The following is a 27,095-nucleotide window of genomic DNA, read 5'->3' as shown; positions in this document are numbered from 1 at the left end:
CCAAGCTTCACTACACTCCCATCACTACTTCGTTGCTTACTAAACCAACATTCCATATATTTTGTCTTACTCTTACTCAACTTAAAACCTCTTGCTTCCAATGTCTATCTCCATAATTCTAACTTAGCATTAACCCAACTCTAAATTCATCAATCAAAATAATATCATCAGCAAACAACATACACCACAACACATTTTCTTGAATTGATCTCGTAAGCTCATCCATCACTATAGCAAATAGGAAAGGGCTTAAAGCAGATCCTTGATGTAACCCAACCGTTATAGGAAAATTGGTTGTCACCCCTCCACAAGTGCAGACATTGGTTACTACTCCTTCATACATATCTTTAATTATACTAATGTACTTGAGAGAAATACCTTTCTTTATCATTGTCCACCAGAGAACGTCCCTAGGTACTCTATCGTATGCCTTCTCCAAATCAATAAAACTCAATAATTCAAATTACTTAACCTGGAAGAGGCAAATTTTGCCTTTCATTAGAAGCTTGGATATCTCCGGACACCTGAATGGGGCAGTTCATGTCCCACCAGAATTTGTTTTGCAAGAGGAGCGAGATGACAAAGTGGAAGTGTAAAACCCACGTTAAAAAAAAAAATAAAATCGGACCCGACCCGGGCTCGTCATCGTTAGGGTTTCATAACCCGACACAGGAGGCCTTTCCCCTGTGAGCCGCGACCCCCCCTTTTTTCGACCCGATAAGGATGGAAATCGGGGTTTCCCGATTTCTCGCCTCCTCCCCCGAACTCTTTAAGAGCACCAGTGGAGGACAAGGGGAGGCACACCTCCCTCTTGCGCCTCCTCCTTCCCTGCGCACGCCACCATCTCAGATCGCCATCGCCTGTGCGACCGTTGACGACGTAGGCGATCCTCTCCCCAGGTACGCCGTCTCTTCCCTTCACCTCTCTCTCTCTGTCATCTCGCCGGAAGGCACAACAGGAGGCCGATGGCCCCTGTCGTGCCCTCCCTCTTCACCTCCCTCTTTTTCCCCCTTCTTAGGGGTTCGCTGGGAGGCCGGCAGGCAGCGCACGGCCCCTGTCGCGCCCTGCGTATCCATCAGAGGCCGACAGGGGCCTACGGGGCCCCTGTCTACTCCTCTCTCTGGGGGTACGCCGGCGGGGGGGGGCAATGGCCCATGCGGACCCCCTTCTCTTCCCTGTGGGAGAGCGGGCGACTGACAGGAGGTCGGTCATTCCCCTGTCTCCCTCCTCTCTGCCTTGACCTGCGAAGGGGTCAGCAGGAGGCTGGTGGCTCCTGCCGCCCTAATCCCTCTCTCTTCGGCAGGGGTTTGTTCCCCTGCCATCGACCTTTCGCCGGCGGGCAGGGGCTAGCCCCTTGCCACCTCGGTGCTGTCGGCAGGGGCGTGACCCCTGCCGCTTCGGTGCTGACAGCAAGGGCTGGCCACCCTGTCGATTTGCTGCCGTCGGCTGGGGCGCGACCCCTGTCGCTTCGCTGCTGTCGGCAGGGGCTTTCCCCCCTGCCGCTTCGCTGCTGTCGACAAGGGCTATCCCCCCTGCCACTTCGCTGTCGTCGGCAGGGGCTCGACCCCTACCGCTTCGCTGCTGTCGGCAGGGGCTCGCCCCCTGCCGCCTCGGTGTTGTCGGCAGGGGCTCGTCCCCTGTCGCCTCGCTATCTTTGACAGTCAGGGTCTCACTCCCTGTCGGTTGTTTTGTCAGGTAGGGGTCGAGGCCCTACCATCTAATGTTTGTCAGACAGGGGCCGAGGCCCCTGCCATACGTTGCTTTGTCCGGCAGGCGCTGAGGCCCTGCCCTTTGCTTCATTGTTAGGCAGGGACCGAGGCCCCTGTCATTTGTTGTTCGGTTAGGAAGGGGCCGAGGTCCCCTGTCGCCTAATCCTACCCTTGTTCTCGTCACACCATTAATTACATTAGCATAATTGAATATTTTACACTCTTGCAGATTTACGCAACGGGTCCAGTTCGCGCTCCGCGGCCCGACCCTCATATCATCTACAACCGTAGATGCACGCAGCTGCACAACTTTTCGAGGTAGGGTAAAGTCGCACAAAGGGCAATAAATGAACCTATTTAAGTTGAAATAATTAAGATGCCCATGCTAGATATGCTTAGAGTTATATTGCTTCTGCATTTCGCATTATGTTGTTTGTATGCTCATGGGTCGAGGTACAATTTCATTCTTCGATCATTATTTGGCATAGTTGCTTATGAGTTTGAGGTGTGGTTTCGTACTTCGTGCAATACCTATGCTCTTGTTTTTTTGCTTATATTTTTGCCTGCACGTTTCCTTTGAGTGAAGTACGACTTCATGTCTCATGTATTACTTATGACCTTATATGTTTGCCTATCTAAGTGGCCAAGGTATGGTTTTGGTACCTCGTGTGTTACGTATGTGCTTTTCGTTCGATGTGCGGCATCGCAAGTCGAGAGTTGCTTGTTGTCATGTTATAACCTGCATATGCTTACACTCATGGTAAATATGAACTTACATAAATGTAGTCTTGTGCCTAACCTGATTTCAGTTGTTTTCAAAACACTAGAAGTTGCGCTTGTACGCTATAGTTCTTTTAAAGAGGGTTTCCTTCTGTAAACCCAGTGCTCTTCAAAATGCACAACTTTTGCAAAGTTAAGTTTTAAGTCCTATCGGATTGCGAAGTCACATGTGGGCCCTCCCAGGTCCACACACTTGGGAGAAATGTTTTATAACCTCAATTCAAGTTGCGGCTCAATTTGAATAACCCCGCTTGGGGGCAGGAACTTATGATCGAGTGAGGTTCTGTTGAAGGACCCCCTTCTTCATTTATCAATCTAGTGTCGCATGTCGTGCGAATCGTGTCGATACTAAGATAAATTTTGGATGCAAGATTGATAGTGATGTGTCTTGTGTGAATGACTCAATGTGGTATTATGGCTTTTAAGGATGAATCGTGCCAAATGAGCACTCCTATATTCTTTTGATCGTTATGAAGTTGTGTGTTGGGTGTTCCTTTTGAGAAGCCCACGCACCTCTCTTTTCAGTATAGCGTATTTTTAGACATGCACAACATGTTAAGTACTTTGTTGATCGGACGAGAGTTCCGAGACGACCTTGCTTCATGAAATATGCAAAGTATTATTGAAATGAATTCAAGACTTATCTTGGCAAACCGTGTTGTATTAATTCTTTTGTAGATAATATCTGTTGGGGTTTCTTTTGTGGAACCATATCTCTTTCATCGTAGTCGTACTTTTGACAAGTACATCCATACTTTTGACAAGTACGTCTTCTTACGTTGCGATGATTGGATGAGTAGGTTGTGGCAACCTTGATGAGTGCAAATAACAAAATGTTGAGATCACCTAAATAAGTGATGATTCCGCCTTCACCGGCAAGATACTCGAGTTTGGTCGAAAGACCAGAGTATGTAAAATGGGTCTTCAGTTAACTACCCCTGATGTACTCATTCGAACCGCTGACTCCTGTCAGGAGAGAGGACGAGAAGGTAAAAAAACTTTGATGGACAAGCCATTAATGGCAGTTACGAGCAAAAGACTCGGCTTCCCCAGTCATCGGAGTTAGAGGAAGGGGACTACCATAATTATCCTAGGTGGTAGCTCTCCATGTTCGGAATGCATTCATTGTTTATGCTGCTTTGGGGATTTCTCTCTTGGTCACCGACCGTCCCCTTAGGTGCGGATTCAGTCAGCTATCCGGGTTATCATAAAATACATAACATAATAAACCCCCGGATCAGTCTAGGTTGTTTCTAGAGTCGTGCCTAGTGCGTACCCACTTGGCCAGTTAATATCGAAACATAATTTAAATCCGATCACAATTTGTTGAGTTATGCGCGTATGAAAGTTATAGTGTGCAACAGGTTCAATACTTATGGAATTGTGTGTGGTTGATGTAGCATCGTATTTTGCTAGTTAAATTGCTTATGCAGTGCTTTGCTTATAATAATTAGCCTACTTGTGCCAGTGAAATGCTTGTAATAGTTTTAGTATTTTGCTCATGATAGTTGCTTTATGCGCGTATGAAAGTTATAGTGTGCAACAGGTTCAATACTTATGGAATTGTGTGTGGTTGATGTAGCATCGTATTTTGCTAGTTAAATTGCTTATGTAGTGCTTTGCTTATAATAATTAGCCTACTTGTGCCAGTGAAATGCTTGTAATAGTTTTAGTATTTTGCTCATGATAGTTGCTTCATGAATCTGTTGAAATTAAATTGCTATATAATTGTCTGTCTACTTGACATATTAAATTATTTTGCTTAACTATGTTCTATATCGTCATGTATGTGCACCTACCAGTTTTTAGTGAAACTGACTCATTTTATGGGCAGGTAATGGATAGATAATACAATGGCACGATGACGTAAGCGTAGATTATACTATTATTTTAATTTCTTTTATCTTGTTATTAATTTATCTTCTTTAATTTACAATTCAATATGCAAAATTAATAACACAAGTTCGCAAATCAACATGCGAAGCTCTTCACGGGACCACAGCCCGTGGCAACATGGAACAATGCAATTAAAATAATAATATCATATTTGATTTTTGCAATACATAGAGCAACTAAAACAAAGAGCAACACATGCTCAAGGCTCACACGGCCTACGATGATCCATTTTGATCATCAATGCATTTTTATACAAAAATCATAAATAACATGCCATTATGCATTCCTTTCAAATGTTTCTCAATACACATTCATATATGCAAATTTTAGAGATGTGCATGAAACAATAATATTCATATGCATGTGCATGTGCATGTGCATGTGCATGTGCATGAGTTCACACAACCATGCCAAGTGCATGCTTTCATGCATAGATCATCTCAACTAAACATATGAACACTCATGCAATTATGTACATGCAAAGCATATCGATTTCATGTATGCACCTATACGTAGAAGCAACTATGCAATAATATTTCGATTAAGCATGATATATCAAGTCAAGCATATGGACATTTTCATTCTTAACATGCATAAAACCAACTCTATTATCATAAGCAAATTGTGAACATTTTGATTCTTAACATGCATAAAACCAACTCTATTATCATAAGCAAATCTGAAAAACTTCGGTGCCAAACTGAAATTTTGATTCGGTTGCAATTAAACCCAACTAGTGTGCATGGAATGCAACTGTGTCATGTACAAAAATTCTGAAATCATCTATACACAACTGATCCTGCAAGCATATAAAAAAATATATAAAAAAATCTGGATATTCCCCGGACTAGCGACAAAATGCAACATCTCTCTTTAGCAACATTTGTTTTGAAACAGTTTTTTTTTTAAAGTACCTGCCCTGTTGACTGCTCGACTGGGCCCGAGAGCCTGACAAGGCCTGGCCAGCCGTCCCTTTTTTTCAAAACATCTTTTCAAAACATCTTTTCAAAACACATTTTATATGTTTTTTTTTTTCAGGACCTGCCCAGTCGAGCCCAACTCGGCTGGGCCTAGTAGGCCTGGCCGGGGCTGTCAGGCCTGCACCTGCCAGCCGACTGTTGGGACTGGCAGCGTGCTAGGCCTGTCCGTAAGCCCAGCAAAAAAACATAAATAAAAAAAAAAAAAATATATATATATATATATATATATATATATATATATATATATATATATATATGCATGTGTGTGCAAGTTTATCACATAGGTATGCATATATATGCATATTTAAAAATCTAGCACGTATGTAAATGAAAATTTTCATTCAGATATACCTGTATATCCAGATTCACTAACAAGTGAGCACACTTATGCAGAATCACATCCAGATGTGCATATATAGACAAATTCGCTTGCAATATATACATGCACATGCTAAGTTTTTCATTCATTTTTCACATGAATTCCATATACAAATAATGGACATAGAACGTACAAATAAACTTACTGTTTTAACATGAACCCATGCAGAAACACATCAATTCACGTGTGCATGAATATGCATATTTTCATTCAGTTATGCATGCATATACAATTTCATATTTCAAGTATGCATTCATATGCATATTCACACACAATAATATAAGCATGTTCTGATTTGCATATACTCGTAAAACAATAGTGATGCTTATGCAGATTTTCAATTGGATATGCATGTATAGCCACTTCACTTACAAGAATACATGCATATACTCATTTTTGCATCCAGATTTCAAGATTTTACATGCACTAAATCCGGGCCAGATTTACGCATGTTACAACCAAGGCAAATCTGTCCCGATTTAGGGATCCACGAATACAAGCATTAATATAAGTATTTTCTCCTAAAATAAACCTCGAAAAAGAGAAACATAAAACCCATATTAGAGTAAATACTTAGATTTACTCTTTTCACATGGTTTCCTACTAAAATCTTGCATGGAAATCGAATTCATGCTCTTTTTCTTATTCGATTCAAAAGAAAGACCCGTATCTTAATCAACAACAACAACAACAACTACGCCTTCATCCCAAAACAATTGGGGTCAGCGATATGAACCAAAAAAGAAATTCATTTTGGGTCTTCCACATGAATCCTTTTCCTCCAATCATTTCTATCCAACGCCATGTCCTCGGTGAGGTTCAAAGCATTCATATCCTTTCCTATCATCTCCATCCAAGTCTTCCTAGGCCTACCCCGACCTCTTTTAACTAATATATTTTCCCATTTCTCCAACCTTCTAACTGGAGCATCATTAGGCCTTCGCCGAATATGTCCAAACCACCGTAAACGATTCTCTCGCATCTTATTTTCAATGGGTGCAACACCTACCTTCTTACGTATCTCTTCGTTCCGAATCTTATCTTTTATTGTATTTCCACACATCCATCTAAGCATCCGCATCTCAGCTACACTCATTTTTTGAATATGATGTCTCTTGGCAGCCCAACATTCCGTACCATATAGTAAAGCGGGTCTAATAGTCGTCCTATAAAACTTTCCCTTCAACCGCAATGGCATTCTACGATCGCACAGCACTCCAGTAGCACTTTTCCATTTCATCCACCCAACCTTTATCCTATGATTTACATCTCCATCAATTTCTCCATACTTTTGAATGATGGATCCCAAATATTTGAAATAATCATTCACCGGTATATCTTGCTCACCAAGCTTCACTACACTCCCATCACTACTTCGTTGCTTACTAAACCGACATTCCATATATTCAGTCTTACTCTTCCTCAACTTAAAACCTCTAGCTTCCAATGTCTGTCTCCATAATTCTAACTTAGCATTAACCCCAGCTCTAGACTCATCAATCAAAACAATATCATCAGCAAACAACATACACCACGGTACATTTTCTTGAATTGATCTCGTAAGCTCATCCATCACTATCGCAAATAGGAAAGGGCTTAAAGCAGATCCTTGATGTAACCCAACCGTTATCGGAAAATTGGTTGTCACCCCTCCACAAGTGCGGACATTGGTTACTACTCCTTCATACATATCTTTAATTATACTAATGTACTTGAGAGAAACACCTTTCTTCATCATTGTCCACCAGAGAACGTCCCTAGGTACTCTATCGTATGCCTTCTCTAAATCAATAAAAACCATATGCAAATCTTTGTTCCTCTCTCTATATCTCTCAATAAGTTGTCTAAGAAGATGTATAGCTTCCATAGTTGATCTTCCAGGCATAAAACCAAATTGATTCTCCGATATCATGACAACCTTCCTCAACCTAGACTCAATCACCCTCTCCCAAAGTTTCATAGTATGACTCATGAGTTTTATACCACGATAGTTTGTGCAATCTTGTATATCACCCTTATTCTTATATAAAGGCACCAAAGTACTCTTCCTCCACTCATTAGGCATCTTATTTGTTCGCCAAATCAAGTTAAAAAGATTTGTCAACCATTCTAAACCTTTCTCTCCAAAGCATTTCCAAGCCTCGATAGGTATACCATCTGGGCCAACTGCCCTTCTTGATTTCATTTTCTTCAAAGCCTCTGCAATTTCTTTCTTTTGAATCTTGCGCATGAAGTCACGATTTATCTCATGAAAAGGAATGGAGAAGTCTCCAAGATCTTGAGCATGACTATCATTAAATAGCTTATCAAAATAATCTTTCCATCTCTCCTTAATCTCCTCATCTTTGACTAAAACCCTTTGCGTTTCATCTTTGATACATCTAACCATACCCAAATCCTTCGATTTCCTATCTCTCATCTTTGCAAGCCTATAAATATCCTTCTCGCCTTCTTTGGTATCCAACTTGTCATAAACCTCCTTATATACCTTAGCCCTCGCGTTTCGAACAACTTTTTTAGCTTCCTTCTTTGCTATCATATACTTCTCCAAATTCTCATTATCACGACTCTTACTTAGATTTCTATAACACTCTCTTTTAACCTTAATAGCTAATTTGACATCCTCGTTCCACCATGATGTATCCTTACCTAGTGGTGCACCGCCTTTAGACTCACCCAATACCTCCTTAGCTACTTTTCTCATACCACCCGCTATCTTATTCCACATTGATTCTGAATCCTCCTCGAGACACCAATCAACTTCCTTAACTACCTGCTCTACAAACATTCCTTGTTTAGCTCCTTTCAGTGCCCACCACTTAATTCTAGGATCTATCCTATGTCTATCCCTTTTGCGGCATTGTCTAATTCTAAGATCTAAAATTAAGACTCTATGTTGTGTAGCTACACTTTCTCCTGGTATAACCTTACAATCGATGCAACAACCCCTATCTCTCTTTCTAAGTAGGAAAAAATCTATCTGACTCGTATTAACCCCACTTTTAAATGTTACTAGGTGAGACTCTCTCTTCCTAAACCAAGTGTTTGCTAAGATCATATCATAGGACAAACAAAAATCTAAAATCCTTTCTCCACTTTCATTTCTTTCTCCTATACCATAGCCTCCATGGATATTCTCAAATCCATCCCTACTAATGCCTACATGTCCATTAAGGTCACCGCCGATGAAAAGCTTTTCTCCATAAGATGTCTCTTGTACTACTCCATCTAAATCTTCCCAAAATTGATGCTTAATGGAATCATCTAAACCTACTTGAGGTGCATAAACACTAATAATATTAATAATATCCGTACCTAATACTAATTTAATAAGTAAAATTCTATCACTTTTCCTACGGACCTCAACTACATTATCTATAAACTGACGACTCATAACAATCCCTACTCCATTCCTATTCCTATTTATTCCTGTATACCAAATCTTATATCCCCAAGGTTCTATCACTTTAGCTTTCTCACCTACCCATTTGGTCTCTTGAAGACATAAAATATCAATCTTTCTCCTACACATAACATCTACTAACTCTACCAACTTACCAGTTAAAGACCCTATGTTCCAAGTGGCTAACCTAATTTTATGGTCTTGGACTAACTTCTTTACCCCCACCCGTCCAACAAAGTGAGGGAACCCTTGCCTATTTGACACCACACCCGGGCGCCGGTGTGACGCGTCGCTTCTGGGCGACGACCTAGCAACCCTTGCACATTTATCACTGCCTCCGGGCCTAGAGAGTACAGCGCGTCGCTCAGTAGGGAACGCCCCAACGAAATTCTCATATTGGTTCATTTTCATAGGATATGACAAAGTTTTTATGCTGGCTGTCACAGGCCTACCGCAACCCTCCTCCTTTATCCGGGCTTGGGACCGGCAGTGTAAAACTACACAGGCGGAGTTAAAGACCCGTATCTTAATCGTAGATCGAAAAAGAATAAAAAAACAATGGCGAAAACGTCAGATGGTTGGAGAAGAGGCCCTCTTCTTCTTCCTCTTCCTCTCTTTTCTCTTTTTCTCTCTTCCTTTCTCCCTTTTTCCTTCTCATTCTCTTTCTCTTTTTTTTTATGTTTATATTAGGCAAAGAGGGGGGTGATGCCCCCCCCCCTTCTCCAGCCCCTTCTAGATGGGTTGGAGAGAGGGAACTCTCCCCAAGTTGGACTCTTTTCTCTCTTTTTCCAAAATTTTTAAAACTCGTTGACTTTTTCAAAGTTTCTATTTTAAATAGACTTTCTAAAACCTTCTTTGGCCTACTTAGGCATATATAAGGACTCTATCAAGGAGTCCTAAACAGTCATGAAAATTAAATTTCAGAATTAATTAAAATTAATTAATTATTAAGTATTAAATAATAAATAAATTTTTAGAAGCTTCTAAAAGTTATTATATCAATCTGGGAGACTTCTTAACACTGATAAACTTCAATTTAAAGGTATCTAATGAATTTAAAGTTAGAATTTCGTTGGGCACAAATTTGGATCTGGATCTAGATCCAAGATCAAAATCCATCTCCAAAAATCCAAATGGGTCTAGGGCTGGATCAAATCCAGATTAATATGGGTCTTGGATAGAGTCTAGATCCATATTTAATTTGGATCAAATCCATTGGATCCAGTTCGATCCAAATTCGAACCCGGCCAGTTGAAGCGGTCCTTTTTTGAAAAAACGTGATTTTCAGGCCAACCGTAGCCCAAATCCAGAAAAGTAAAACACAGTTACGCTCAGAATTTTGAGACGCATTCAACGATATATAACTTGAATTTCGCTTCTGAAATTTGTTCGAAAATAACCCGAATTTCGCTTGAATTTAAAGGTAAAAAATAAAACTTTTTTTCACGTTTTAAGTGGTTCATTTAAGCCTTGACAATGAGATCTGGGTCATGCTCAGACTTAAAAGCATCTGCCTAAAATCGAGAATCTACCAATTTTTCTTCTATACTTAGCCAAATTTTCGAAAAATCACGAAATGACTAAGTGTGAAAATACGCGATATTACAACTTATATATAGGTATATACTTTCTTTATTTAAAGTTTTAAATTGTTATTTATTTTAAAGACTAACTTATGCTATTATGGATGGACTATGGGTCTTGGCTGGTGGACCAATGACCCATGTCCAGATCTATATAGATGTTAGCCCCTATATATGTATATATATATTATATGCCTCAACCAATGGATCCTGGATCATGTCCAGATCCATATTGATGTCAGCCCTTATATATATATAGGTCTCGGTCAATGGATCCTGGACCATGTCCAGATCCATTTGACGTCAGCCTCTATATACATATATTATATATATTTTATTTTAATCTAAACAACGGAAATATATTTATTTAATAAAAAATATATTTATTAAATAAAAATTTAGGCACAATTCTATGAGATATTACAATGCTACTATGTTTTATATCTTAGTTTAGTTTTCTTGATTAACTATTTTAACTGTTACATACACATGCCACTTCATAGGGAGACTCACAACTGTTGGAGTGGCCCTTCCAATGGCTGCTTATGGCCACATAATCCTACACTATTGTCTTGTTTATCTCTCAAAACTCGATATTGGTTTTTCAAATTTAGAGCGACAGAATATACTCCCCAAACTCGAGCGGTTTTCAAATTTAGAGGGACAGCCTGGTGTATTTTCCTGTTATTGTGAAGGTGACATGAGAGAGAGAGGCTCTCAAGGTGAGTTAAGGAGGCACAAAAGTTTACATTTCCTCTTTGACAGCTAATTACATTCTTTTGTTTATTAATAAACGCCTCACTATTTCCACTTTGGCTCACATGTTGGTTATCTATTTTATTTTCAGGGTACTGCATGTGTGAGTTTGACCTTTTATGAGAATAGAGAAACTCCTTGTTTCTTGTTGGATACATGAAAAATAATGATAAAATTCCAGTGGCGAGAGAGAGTTATATGTACATTTCCTTGTTAGTGCTCATCTTTTGGACAGGCGGAAACTGGGACCTTTAGTGGCGGTAAAAAAATGCTGCTAAAACGCGCTTGCGCTGGCCGTCCATCAAGCCCCACGATGGACACGGCCAGCGCAATTGCTTAGGTAGTTGCGCACCTAAGGGTTGTGCAGCTACCACTTTTTCTATATATATATATACAATTTAACATGCTTGTCTTGATAAATCTGTTGATGTAAGAGCCTGCCATATAGGACTAGCGAACTGGCTATAGTAGGATCTGAATCCTTCCATGTATGAGCATGAGATGGGAGAAAGCAATGCCTTGGAAGGCAAAGCAGAATATGTAGATCCATCGAGGTAATCCAAGTAAACAAGAGCGGATGATACATCAATGACATAGATCAGACCTTGACTAAAAGTATCAATGCTGTTGGGATGTTGAGATGAACTAGATACATCAAATTGATGAAAAAATTTGAATAACATGTAAATATTGTTTATTTTCTTTCTTATGATTACAGAAATAGCTATTTCTGAACTTCTGCCTTCCGAAAAAAGAAATAGCTCTATTTCTGAACTTCAATCTATACTTTCCTTGTTTTTAAGTATATTGTGATCGATGTCTAAATACTGCTTAAGATATAAAATTCTGTGAATCTTTTTTGTATAATTTTTTTCTCTTAGATGCTATTACTAAGAAGGAACTTTTCATAGCTTTCAACCAATTTGTTATTGATATTTTCTTTTCAACCATGTGTGGAATGGCAGCACACACCTAGAGTAAATGGGGACATTCCTGATGTGGATGTTGCAACTTTGGATCATGAGCGGCTGTCAGAAAGGTGCAGGTTTTTTATCACTGTAATTAATGATTAATGTTACCATTTATGAAAAACCTGTCCTAGGCTTACTGGATGACCATTTTGGAAGTTAGATAATTTTTAGTTTTTATGGCTCAAAAAAAGTGTGCACCACTTATTTTGAGATTGGTGGGTACTTTTTTTATTATTTCCTCGAATGTTACCTATCTTGTACAGCACACAGCAGCATTAATGGCTTGAATTTTAGCGGGCTGTATTGATACCATTACCATCTACCTTTTTGTTGCTTTTGTCTTAATAGTTTTTGATGAATGAGAGAAGATGAATCACATTGGTGGGATACAGTTGTCGGACCCAAATTACCTCTGTATGTGGGGCAACACACACAACTTTTATTAATATAGGAAGCTCTGATAGGGATGGTTACAAAGAGACCAATCATACAACCAATATTACAAGTATGCTACTCCAAGTGGCATCCCATAATATACATCCATAAAGCACATATAAAAAACATAAAAAAGAGAACAGAAATAATAAACAAAATTATACATCAGATCTGACATGAAAACATAAGGCAGTGACCTATGAAACTGCAATTATGCCCTCAGATGCCTTGGGCCAATGTTCCCACATTTCTTAGCAAACAAAGACCAAAACTATTGTATTCATAGGCTTCATCCATTTTCAATACTCCAAATGGACTGCAGCTATACAATCACCTCAATTTGATGTCAATCAAAAAGTAGGAGAGCCTCACAAGAGCACCTCTATAATATCATGTTGAATGCTCAACTTAAATTGTAATATCGTGTATTTTCATACTTAGTTAAATTAGACATTTCTGAAAATTTGGCTAAGTATGAAAAAAATCGGTAAATTCTCGATATTAGGATATGATAATTGAGTCTAGGTGTGGTCCAGGTCTCATTGGAAAGACCGAAACGAGCCAATTGAAAGGTGATAAAAAGTTTTATTTTCAACTTTTAAATTCAAGCGAAATTCGAGCAAAATTCAGGCAAATTTCGAAGGCGAAATTCAAGTTATATATCGTTAGATGCGTCTCAAAATTCTAAGTATAATGGTATTTTACTTTTTCGAATTTGGGCTACGGTTGGCCCGAAAATCGCATTTTTTATAAATAATTTATTTAATTGGATCAAATTGGATCCAATACCTATGATCCAAATGAATATGGATTTGAACTCAGTCCAAGACCCATATTAATAAGGAATTGATCCAGCTTAGGATCCAAATGAATTTTGGATATGGATTTGGATCTTGGATCCGGATTCATATCCAAAATCTAGATCCAATTAAAATATAACTTTAAATTCAATATATAGGTTTAAATTGAAGTTATTTAAAGTTAAAAAGACTCCTAGAGGGATAAGGTACCCTCTGGAAGCTTCTGGATATTTAATTAGTAATAAATAATCAATAATTTATTTATTTATTATTAAATTATAATTAATTCCAAAATTCAAAAGTTGCTAATGGTGGGACTCTAGGGGAGTCCACACTTGCCAAAAGACAAGAATAAATAAAAAGGAGTAACAAAAAAATGAGAAAAAAGAAAGGTTTGAAAAAAAAGTCAAAGAGTGAAATTTAATGGGAATAGGAAAGTGTGTTGGAGATGGACTCCCACGTGGGAAGTCCAATCTCCAACACACAATAGAAGGTGCTTGAAAAATAAGGGGGTATTCTTTATATTTAAACTAAAAGAAAGGAAAGAAAGAGAAAGAGAGAGGAAAAAAGAAGAAAGAAAGAGAAAGAGAGAAAAAGAGAGAAAGAGAAAAAGGGAAGAGGGTGAAGAAGAAGAAAAGAAGCAGGTGGCTCCACCCTCTTCTTCGGGCATCCATCTATTTTTTCGGTTTTCTTCTTCTTCAACTATCTGTTATTTTTGTAATGCCTCGAAATTTAACCTAAATTTTTTAAGATTTTTTTTTAATATTAGCGGAAAGATTCACAATTAACCGGGTTAAACATTTCAGGCACATCACAGGAATCATCAAAGCAACTAACATTCATTTTATTTTAAAAAAAAATTTAAAACATAATATCAGAGTTTGGAATAACTGAATGACATAATTACAATAACCAAATTTGAATTTACATCCCGGAAACACAATAGATCATATATCTTGATTCACACATCATCCCGCAACCACTCTTTATCTTTTACTCTTCTCTTAAAAAATATTAAAATAATTTGTGTCAGACTACAACCAGTCTGCGTAGGAGAATACTATTATTTTGCAGATGTACTATGTAACAAGTATGCAATGTGTTTGTTTAATTATAGACAGAGAAGCATGATACTAAATATGGCATAAAGAAACAAGTAACATGAAATAATTTATTGCATATCATTATTCTAACTCACAAAAACATAACATGAATTAATATCTAATCAGATAAGTAAACATTGGTTTAAATACTTCCTCACATGCTCAATTATCTAATCACAAGTTAACAAGTTCAAGTACAAAGCTCACAATATTTTGTCTGATTGATAAGAAGTAAAATTTATGTTTCTCTTGAATTATCCTGCGGGTACTCGCAGGCCAAGGCAACCGTAATAGAAAAGAACATTCAGGGGTTTATTATGCATTGGTGTTTTATTAACCCGAATGTTTAACTGAAACTGAAATCCTAAGGGAGCGGTTGAATAACCGAGAGAACCTTCCAAAGGCCACTAACAAACGGGATGCATCCCTAACTTCTGCAGAAGAACTTGGAGCTACCGCCTAGGACAAGTTGGTAGTCCAGGTCCTCTAACTCCGAGGACTGGGGGGCATCGAGTCATTGCCACTCGAAGCATGAAAACACTTGTCCTCGGAGTTGTGTACCACCTACCCTCTCCAAGGTAAGCTCGAGTCTGGGTGGGTTACTATCTTATTAATTTATATTACTTGATTTGTCAGGGTTTTCCCTGATCTGAACCCAATAGCTAAACGACACTGGAGTTCCCCACAATTTGAATCATACCACCGGAGTAGTAGATCCCCAACCATTCATACCTTAAATAGGTATGTTAACCAGATCTTTATTCATTTAATTGTGCAGACCCACCCAGAGTGCTCCAGTACCTTTAAACCAGTCAAGCAGAAATATTAAATTTGCATTCTCTTTATTTGTGCATGTACTTTAACTTTCTTAGTTTAGGTGTACTTGCGACACCTTGTTGGTGTAAGTAAACACCGAGCCCAAACCTGGGCAACCCCGTTTATCTTAATATTTATCATACCCGTGCATGTCACAATCTACGGGAATATACCTAATACCGTAATGAGAAGGAGGATGCAAACAGTCATTCAGTGAATGATGATATTAAGTATGAAATTTGCAGATGCTACCACACCACCATTGTCATACACACATATGCGTGTATAGGTACTAATATTAATAACACAACTTTATTATATGATTAAGATGTCTAAAGTTAAGATAAACACGCATAAACAAGAATTGTCGTTTTAAGTACCACCGACAACAAAATCTGTCCAAAATTAAAGATTTTGGTCCAATATAAACATTCTCCCATCCTAAAAATGTGAACTAATACATTTCACTACAAGTCCAAGACCATGCTAGTACTACCACCAACATCAACTACTTGTTCCTAAATATGCACATAGACAAGTGAAAGTACACAAATTGTTCTATCTAAATGCATCTTTTCTCTCAAATATGTACACCCAACAGACATCAGGAATCATATCTACTCAACAGAGCAATCGGCAGAGATTACAGACATCTTTTAAAGTATGCATGTAGTTATTTTTCACATATTCAACAGGTAAGAATAGGAAATACGAGGAAAGGCAGCATGTGGGTGAACAAGCACACATATGCACCAGCACACACACACACACACACACACACACACACACACACACACACACACATATATATATATATATAGACATGAAAACCAAGGAATGGCGTTAGCAGCAGTATATGTTACTGGACATTGAGCTCTCTTGTCTTATCGATGGAAAGCATGCATGTGTAAAGCGAGAAAAAAAAAACTCAACTATGTCATTATGATAAGTAACTAATTACACAATCTCTCAGTACACCTGGAAGAAATACCAACAACCTATGCTGATGACAGATTATAAGTAACAAACAGACCAAAGGAAATGAATTTTGGAACATTGTCAACTGTGTTCTGTGGGTTCAGGGACCACCACCGGGAGGAGAGCTACATTAAAACACTCAAGAATGCGTATGGGCCATACTGTATCTCATATGTTCCAACAGATCTGTTTTTTTTTCTTTCTGGAAATTCAATTTGGGGCATTAGATTGCATACCTATAACTAAATTGGAAACGATAGTGTTGTGACAAACCTAAACTGCATATCATAATATCGGAAAAGGATAATGAATCATGAGGATGATCATGGCGAAGTAGAAAACAATGATAGTGGACTACGCCAAAAGAGGTAAATGATATTATCAGGAACAAATATTAATGAACACAAAACAAATAACTGGTTATACAAAGCAAAACATATCCACACCCTACAAACAGGGGAAGGAACAGAATACAGTGAGATGAGAATTTAAACCAACAAAAAAAAAATATTAACTTATACATCTACTCAGGAAATCGGTGTGAAACATAACAACACAGAACCCTTTCAAAAACCATGGAATGGGTAATTTTTATCATGTATTCGTAACATGGAAAATAGTATCTTATACATCTATTCAATGTTTCCTGCACAGATCAAAAACCTCAAATACGAGTGTTGAGAAACTGTACAGGGTAGTCTCGTAATTATTTAATAGTTTGGGTATATCGTATTTCCTCATTATAGCTAAGGGTATTTTTGTACATGTTTATCTTTTTCCTAATCTCTCTATTTAATGGAGATTAGACCTAATGGAATGCAACGATTCTCTCTCTCTCTCTCTCTCCCTTTTCTGATTTGCGTAAAACCCTTGTGGTCCACAACATGGTATCAGAGCGGGACGCGGTTCTGAGCATCTGACTGTATCAACCCACCTGTGGATCGGCTCCTGCGTGCGCAGCATCTGACCTAATTTGTCTTCTTTTTGGGGTCTCGTGTGTTCAGCAGAAACGCAGATCTGAACACAACATCTACAGGATCTGATCTGACGTCTCCCTTCTCCAGCAGAAACGCAGATTAGATGGTGATCGTTGACAACGTCTACAACTTGTGGAAGTCGAGTTAGTTGTGCGTGGAAGGAGCAAACAAAACGATTGATCCAAACTGCAGTTTGGATCGGGTTCCTCATCTGGTGATCCAACTGTGTTGGATGTGATTTCAAAGTGAGTCAATGGGGGTAGAGTGGATGTTGAATAAGTCTCCAGTTTCGAGCATGAATCAGAGGCATAGTCGTGGTGGATGTGTAGTCGTGGTATGCAGCCTACCGTAGTCGTGGTATGCATCTCTATCGTAGTCGTGGTATGCATCTCTATCGTGGTGGATGTATAGTCGTGGTATGCAGCCTATTGTAGTCGTGGTATACAGCCTGTCGTGGTCGTGGTATGCAGCATATCGCAGTCCTTTGTTGAGTCAGTTGTTGTGTATCTCAGATTTCATCGGTGAAATCAAAACTTGATATAGTTGGTTTCATAGTTGGTTGTTACTGTGTATCAGATCCGGACTTTCAGCAGGCTGTGTTCAGGTGTGATTGTTCCTGCGTTTTGAATCAAGTCAAATTCAGTATCCCATGGCTGAAACACAGAAGTCAGATATGAAGTCTGAAACAATCGCTGATTATAAAGCCTTTGCAAACCCTTTTTTGTATGGATCATCGGTAAAATTGGATGAGACCAACTATGCTAGATGGTCTCGTACATTCATGATGTCTGTATCAGGGCATCGTAGAAAACATATTTTGTTGGAAATGAGCCCAAAGATAAAACTGGAAAGTATGCTACATGGGAAGAGGACAATAATATTGTCATGTCATGGATTATGAATAGTGTGCAACCTCACATAGCTGATGGGCTTATTTATTACACCTCTGCAAAACAAATGTGGGATAATTTGCAAGATACTTACTCTCTAGAAACTAATGTTAGTCGGATTCTTCAAGTAGAGCAAGAGATTTATAAATTGCAACAAGGAGAGCAAACTCTAGCCCAGTACTATGCCTCTATGAAGTCAGCCTTTGAGAGGCTAAACGCACATAGACCACTGTGCTGTGACAAACAGAAACTACATCAGGAGCACACCATGGTTGCACGGTTTCTTACAGGATTGTCATCTGAATTCTCAGTTGCTAAAGTTCAGATGTTGACAGGCTCAAATGTTCCACTCTTGCTGAGGCATATAATCGATTAAGTAGGCTTACCATGTCCCTTCCTTCTTCCCAATCGGAATCACAATCTTCTGCACTGTCTGTTTCCTTTGGTCGAGGTCAAGGTTTTATTCCTAATACTCGAGGTCGTGGGCGTGGTTGAGGCATAGGAGGACGAAGCAAGCTCCAGTGTACCTACTGCGGGAGATTTGGGCATCTAGAAGATAGATGCTTTGACAAGAATGGAAGACCTCCTGCACCTTCAACTCAAGTTGCTAAATCTGAGTCTTCCGTTGTTCCTCCTAGTGATTCAGTTACTCTTACTCGTGCTGAGTATGATGATTTGATGGCACATCGTTCCTCTGTTGTTGATGTTGCATGTTCTGCAGGTGATGGATTAAATTCCCAAGGTAGTCGGTGGATTATTGATTTAGGGGCATCTAGGCATTTGTGTGGAAATGAATGTGATTTTTCATCTTTGAATAATGTTGCTAACCATAAAAAGGTAGTTCTTGCCGATGGAAGTTCTTCTTCCATTGTGGGTCAGGGGAATATCTCCATTTCCCCTACTCTTCAGTTATTAAATGTTCTCCATGCCCCTTCATTCCCTCAAAATTTGTTATCTGTTAGTCGTGTTGCAAAAGAATTGAATTGTAGAGTAATATTTGATCCTACGTGTTGCACTTTTCAGGACTTGCTGACGGGGAAGACGATTGATGGAGGCCATGAGGAAGGTGAAGTCTATTATCTACACCAACCTGTTGGCTCGGTTCATTCGGCAGTTAAGTCATCCTCTAGTTCGTTGCTTTGGCATCATCGTCTTGGTCATCTTCCGTTACTCAAATTGCGTAGAGTTATTTCTCATATCTCGCCGTCCTCTACTCTGATGTATGAAGCATGTCAGTTTGGGAAGCATCATAGGAGTTCATTTCCGTCTAGTCAGAGTCCTTCAAGTCAAAATTTATTTGATCTTCTTCATGTGGAATTTTTGGGTCCAAGTAGAATTCTTAGTCGTTCTAAGTGTCATTATTATTTAGTCATTGTATTTGATTTTTCCATATTATCTTGGGTATTCTTGTTAAAAGATAGGGCTGAAGCCCCCATTATTCTTAAATCCTTGATTATTGAAATAAAAACTCAGTTTAATTCTTGTGTCAAAGTTGTTCGCACTGACAATGCTCTTGAATTCAAATCCTCTGACTTATTACAATTTTACAAAAATCTTGGGATCAAACCTCAGACTTCTTGTCCTCATACCTCGCAACAGAATGGAGTAGCGGAGCGCAGGCATCGACACATTTTAAATGTTGCTCGTTGCCTCATGATTCAGTCTAATATGCCCACGTCTTACTGAGGAGATGCAGTTCTAACTGCGGGATACCTAATAAATCGTATGCCTTCAACCTCTGTGGGGGATTGTATTCCCATTCAAATTCTTAGTCCTGAAGCTCCACTGTTCCTTATCTCTCCAAAGGTGTTTGGCTGTGTGTGCTTCGTTCATAAACTTGATCCCAACCAAGATAAATTGTCACCCAAATCTATAAAATGTGTTTTTGTTGGGTACCCCAAACATCAAAAAGGATATCGTTGTTATGATCTCACTTCACAGAGAGAGTATGTCAGTGCAAACGTTTCATTTTTTGAGTCTATCCCATATTTTTTTAGTACCTCTCCAAGATTACATGCTAGCCAAGGTGACTCCTTTCCTCTTCCCGTCCCTCCAGTTCCGCTGGAATCCGTCGGTCTTGAGCCTCTTGTTCCAAGCCCAGTTCCATCACGTTACAAAAATCCTCCTGTGGTGTACACACATTGAGCTCCACCCAACTTTGTGCCTTTGCCGTCTACTTCTCCAGAGGTAAGTGTTCCTGACTCTACTGACGAGCCTATTGTTGATGATGATTTACCTATTGCTCTTCGAAAAGGAAAAAGGCAGTGTACTCTTCATCCTATTTCTCAGTTTGTTTCTGAAGCCAGACTTGGTGCAACTATGAAGAATTTTGTATTAGCCTTATCTGTTACTTCAATTCCTCTCAATCATCATCAAGCTCATCTGAATCCCAAATGGGTGAAGGCCATGCAAGATGAAATGGATGCTCTGCATTCTCAAAGAACATGGGACTTAGTTGATCCTCCGCATGAGGCTGATATTGTTGGTTGTAAATGGATCTATACTATTAAGTATAACTCAGATGGATCGATTGAAAGGTTTAAAGCCCGGCTGGTTGCAAAAGGCTATACTCAGACTTATGGGGTGGATTTCTTTGAAACGTTTTCTCCCGTTGCTCGTCTTGGGACTATTCGTCTTGTTTTGTCTGTCGCCGTGCACCATGGTTGGTCTCTCTGTCAGCTTGATGTGAAAAATGTCTTTCTATATGGTGACTTGGAAGAGACAGTTTACATGCAGCAACCTCTCGGGTTCGAGATTCAGGGGGAGTGTCAGAAGGTTTGCAAGTTGAACAAGGCAATCTATGGTCTCAAGCAGAGTCCTCGTGCGTGGTTCTCCAAGCTGGATGAGGTCATGACAACATTTGGGTTTGTTCGATCTGCCTCAGATCATTCTCTTTTTATTAAAAAGACTGGTGCAAAGATTGTGGTTATGGTAGTATATGTTGATGATATTATAATCACAGGTAGCAGCGAAAAAGACATCTCTAAAACCAAGTCCCACTTGCAGAAACACTTTGTAACTAAGGATCTGGGACAACTCAGATACTTTTTGGGCATAAAGGTTGCAAGGAGTAAAGAAGGATTGGTTTTGTCACAACGGAAATATGTATTGGACTTACTAAAGGAGACAGGAATGTTAGGTACCAAACCTGCAAGGATCCCTATGGATCCTAAGGCTCACTTGTTTGATGAAAAATCAGAGTATGTAGAAAATAGCAGTTATCGTTCCTTAGTTGGCAAGCTATTATATGTGACTGTAACTAGACCAGATATATCTTTAGCCGTGAGCAAGATAAGTCGGTTTATGGACAAACCTACTAAGGCTCACTGGGAGGCTGCAATGATGATCCTTAAATATCTAAAGTTATCCCCTGGCAAAGGTCTATGGTTTAGGCAAAATCCCTCTCTAGATGTTATTGCCTACTCTGATGCGGATTATGCAGGGTCGGTTGTTGACAAAAAAATCAACAACAGGATTCTGTGTGTTTGTTGGAGGGAATCTGGTTACTTGGAGAAGTAAGAAACAAACTGTTGTTGCTAGGTTAAGTGCTGAGTCAGAGTATCGGGCTATGGCTCAGACTGCTGCAGAGATGATGTGGGTTAAATCTGTGTTGACTGATCTCTATGTAAAAGTCTTATTACCTATGGAGATGATCTGTGATAATAGAGCTGCTACTTATATTGCTAATAACCCAGTGTTTCATGAGAGGACAAAGCATATTGAAGTGGATTGTCACTTTGTACGTGACTTGGTACAAACTGGGATCATCTGTACCAAGCACGTATCTTCAGAAAACCAAATTGTTGATGTTTTCACAAAACCCCTAGCCAGCTCAAGTTCTTTAAAGTGTTGTGACAAGCTGAACATCATTGATATATATGCTCCAGCTTGAGGGGGAGTGTTGAGAAACTGTACGGGGTAGTCTCATAATTATTTAATAGTTTGGGTATATCGTATTTCCTCATTATAGCTAAGGGTATTTTTGTACATGTTTATCTTTTTCCTAATCTCTCTATTTAATGGAGATTAGACCTAATGGAATGCAACGATTCTCTCTCTCTATCCCTTTTCTGATTTGTGTAAAACCCTTGTGGTCCACAACAACGAGAATAGAACGCAGCATAAGAATCCTACTCTAACAATCCACTGATACATACAGGTACATCAACAACAACAACTACGCCTTCATCCCAAAACAATTGGGGTCAGCGATATGAACTGACATACAGGTACATCATTAGATAAATTCTTCAAAACAGTAAACACGCAGGTCAGATAAATTTTTTTTCTCCAAACTAGATAGGTAGATCAAAAACCCACATATCAAGTGCCAAAAGATTTTCGGGATTTGCCCAAATTTGGTTCACGCGAAGGAGTTACAGCACAAACATTGCATATTTTGGAACAAAATACACAACCAAAGTGAGACTCCTACCTTTGAACCGAAATTCCTTGCTGCCGTGAGACATAACAATGTCATTATCTTCGTCCTAAGTATTATATTTTCCTGTTTTATCATTAGGTTCAGATTCCAATAGAATATGCTTTCTACGATGTCCAGACACGGACATCATAAAGGTTCTGGACCACCTTGCATAGTTAGTTTCATTTAATTTCACAGAAGAACCATAGGAGAAGGGATTGACAAAGGCTTTATATTCTCCAATAGCATCATTCTTATAATCTGATTTTTGAGCATCACCCATAATGAATAACATGAACTAAGGAGCCACAACCACTGACACTGCTGCAGTAGATGTCCACGTGCACACAAAAACAACTTGTCACAGTTTATAAATGAACTACTCCACAATGAACCGATCCACTATAGTGATTTGCCTTCACCACAACACCCAGATCTGTGATCAGATCTGAACATATGATCAGATCCAAAGAAATATGCAGATCTACGACCATAAGAGTTCCTGTTTTTTTTTTCGACAGCCAGAACATAAAAATAATGGCGATATAAGATTTTTTTTAATCTTCACAACAGCCTGAACAAACGATCAGATCCAAAAGAATATGCAGATCCAAAACAAAATGACGATATAAGCTTCACAACAGCCTGAACAAACGATGAGATCCAAAAGAATATGCTGGTCCACGACATATGATCAGATCGACTTATTTTACGACAACCAGAACAACAAAACACACACAAAAAAAACTGACCCACGACAAATCTGGTCGTCACCCACATCCACGACAAAAACAGGTCGCACCCACTTCACTACAACATTATTGCACCGTACCTGTATCCACCAGATTTGATCGACCGAAACCCATACTTCCACCTCTCGACTTTTAGATCTGATTACAGATTTGAGTCATGACTTTTGTCAGACTGCAGATCTGTTATCAGATCTATACCACTTGATTCCAAAAAAAAAAATCCGAACACACCTTAGGTCTGGTCCCCTTCACACGATCTGGTACCCTTCACGCACGCTTTGGCGCAGACCCAGAAGTCACGCCCCTTCACACGATCTGGTACCTTTCATGCACACTTTGGCGCAGACCCCGAAGTCACACCCCCAAGGTCGATGGCTCTGATACCATAGAAAGACGTCTTAATCTTGTATTAGGTCTAATCTCTACTTGTTTAAATAGAGATCAACCATAAGAAAGAAATTACATATGCGCCCCTCATTATTTAGAGAATACCAAAATCAGACTTAAGTAAAACTTTAATAAGAAAAACTTTAAGAGGTCGACTTATTTTAACATGAACCAAAGTATAATCGATGCATGAATCAATGCAGATTTCATGAGTGACTTTTTTTTTGTCTAATGGTTAATCATTGCTTTTGAATGCATGTCATACTTAATGCAACACATTTAAGTTTCATCTTCATAAAACCCGCATATACTAGAAACGGGTTAAAATTCCAAGGTCCAAGGTAGTCCTCAGTTGTGGCAGATTTCATGAGTGACTTTTTTTTTGTCTAATGGTTAATCATTGCTTTTGAATGCATGTCATACTTAATGCAACACATTTAAGTTTCATCTTCATAAAACCCGCATATACTAGAAACGGGTTAAAATTCCAAGGTCCAAGGTAGTCCTCAGTTGTATCTTAATTACACAAGGAGAGAGAGAGCATTGTGGTATTCTCTTATGTTCATATCTCTTTGGGTCATTGTTCTTTATTTCTTTTGGAGATTACATATATGAGCTACATCCCTTAGAGAATACATATCTTGAAGATATCTTCAAGAATCAATAGCAAATTCAAACTTTGTTAGGTTAGACCATTTCTTTATTTCAACACTATTAATGAGTCATCCCATGATTTTGAAATGACCCATCTTTCACTCCTTAAATCTCTTTTTATAGTCGGCAATAACTTTATTCATCTCATCTCCTTGAAGTGCAATTTCTTTGCCATTTTCATTTTTAGTGAGCATAAACTTTGGTTCTTTCTCGAATCCATCCATCAAGCCCTATACACCCTTTTTCTAAATCTTGTGCTTCACGGGCATGGTGACAATTACTTCTCGTTTATCCTCTATAGATACAAGAAGAGAGAGAAAGAAAGATAGAGAGATAGAGAGGAAGGAGAGAATGAAAGCAAAATACTTTTGGGCACCATGAGTCCATGATCATACGATCCACAATCTTACGTCCACATGAACAAGCATTAACACGATCAAGATAGCAATGGCTCTGATACCATGTAATGAAACTATGAACTCTCCACACACCTCAAACAAGAGGCAAATACAAAACCCACAAAAGGGGCAAAAGCACAATAGCCACTTAGGGGCTTAGAGGAACACACAACAACAAAAAATATAATCTTTATTACACATAAAATATACACAAAATGCATTAGTTTAATAGGGGGTTAAGCTCTATATTTATAGGTAACAGAGGAGTGAGAAACTCCTCAAATATGGCTGTTGGGGGCTCCCCAATGGTTAGAAATCTAGCTATTATATTGTTAAGGACATAAATTCCCTTGACAATATAACATATTACAAGCATAAATAAAAAAAACCCTAATGAGCGCCACCTATTACAATGCATTTACAATGTCAAAAGACCAAAATACCCCTAGAGAGTAATATATATATATATATATATATATATATACATGGACGCTTTATGAAAACCTCCCCAATGGACGTTTTAATGGATTTTTGTTGTTTTTTCAAACTTCTCACCATACAGGTGATCTATATGCTTGTTTTTATATGAATCAGTTCTTGGAGCATTTGATTCCGATGTATGGATATGTTTTTATAAGTTTCAAAATCAACGGCGTACAATTTTCATAAATTTTTGAGGCTCCAAATACCATATTTTCTATCCAAAATTCAGGATCCAAGTGTCGATTTATAGTAAATCAATCATGCTGAACACATCTGTACGGTCAGAATTTTGAAAAGGACACAAAAAAATTTCCATTGGGGAGGTTTGGGAGGGTTTCCATTGGGGAGGTTTTCATTCCCCTATATATATATATATATATGTGAGCCCACATTCTAACAGTATGGAACAGTTTATAGCTTTCTGACGTTATCATTTGCGTTGATTTTTTTGGACCATTAAATCAGATTGATGACGTATGGATTGGCTGACCTGCAAATAGAAGGCGATGGAAATTGCCAGGTTGATCCAGTACTTTTGTACTTTTAATTTGATAGTTGGATGCAGTTTAGATTGATTTTCTGTTTCATATAAACAGTTTAGAGCATTGGCAGATCAGTTATACCACAATCCAGACTACCATAAATATGTAAGGAAGCAGATAGTGAAGCAGGTATGGCTTCAGTCTCATCAATAATTTTGTTTGATTCTTTATCTCTTTTCCTCTTTATTTCGTATATATGGTACCCAAAAAGGGATAATGCAAGAACTGTTTTAGGACTATCTTTTTCATTATCCAGTGCTTAAAGTATTGGATTTATTGTGTGTTACAATTAGTTCATTCTAACCGTGTTTTTGTGCAATCTATGAGAAGCTTAGAGTTGAAAAGTATGGCCCTTCAAATCAGTATTTTTGTCTCTACAATCTCTTCCATGTTGCATTATATTGGGAAAAAATGCACCTGCGACCTACCCTCTTATTGTTGCCATTTCAAAGCATCATTATTGAATTATTTTGTTTGGTCTTACCTCTAAAACTTAAATGGTTTACAATTTAGGCACAACAGCTTATGTTTCACTTTTTTTTTGGACCTGCTAAATAGGTGGTCACAATTGCACATGAAATATCTTAATATTTCTTTGACCACTTCCATTTATGGTTTTATTGTTTGAAATCATGGTTTTCCACGTACAATCAGTCTGATTCCATTTCTTGCATGAATTTATGAACACCAGGAGATGCAAATTGATTAAAATTTGACATGTTCGATGCATTGCTCACCCTCTCAACATTTTTGCTCAATCCTCTCAGGTTGATATTAACTTTTGGTATCCACTGTTGTACCAAAACAATCACAAGAGGAGACGAAGCAATAGGGCTTTGCTGCTGAACGATTCCCAATAGGGAAATCGTGGGTTGTATTCTCCTTTATATTGAATCAGCTATAAGACATTCAAATTTACAAATATGCCCGAATTTGATACATTATACTACATTGAATATAAAGGGAAATATTGGAAAGAATAAAACAATAACAAATCAAC

General features: G+C 38.6%; 1 protein-coding gene across 2 annotated transcripts in view; it reads left to right on the top strand.

Moving 5' to 3' along the window:
* The window catches only part of LOC149844795 (Cysteine proteinases superfamily protein), a 71,649-nt gene that overhangs the window by 10,368 nt on the left and 34,186 nt on the right, over positions 1–27,095 (top strand). For both annotated transcript variants that reach the window (XM_089995287.1, XM_089995286.1), the window contains exons 3-5: positions 12,452–12,525; positions 26,019–26,073; positions 26,150–26,224. In XM_089995287.1, coding sequence (XP_089851413.1) covers positions 12,452–12,525; positions 26,019–26,073; positions 26,150–26,224 — 204 coding nt within the window. The remainder of the gene's footprint in view (positions 1–12,451; positions 12,526–26,018; positions 26,074–26,149; positions 26,225–27,095) is intronic.

This window comes from Nuphar pumila, chromosome 2 (genome assembly GCF_984573655.1).
Source record: "Nuphar pumila chromosome 2, dmNupPumi1.hap1.1, whole genome shotgun sequence".
NCBI lineage: Eukaryota > Viridiplantae > Streptophyta > Magnoliopsida > Nymphaeales > Nymphaeaceae > Nuphar > Nuphar pumila.
This window is presented reverse-complemented; position numbering and strand designations above follow the sequence as displayed.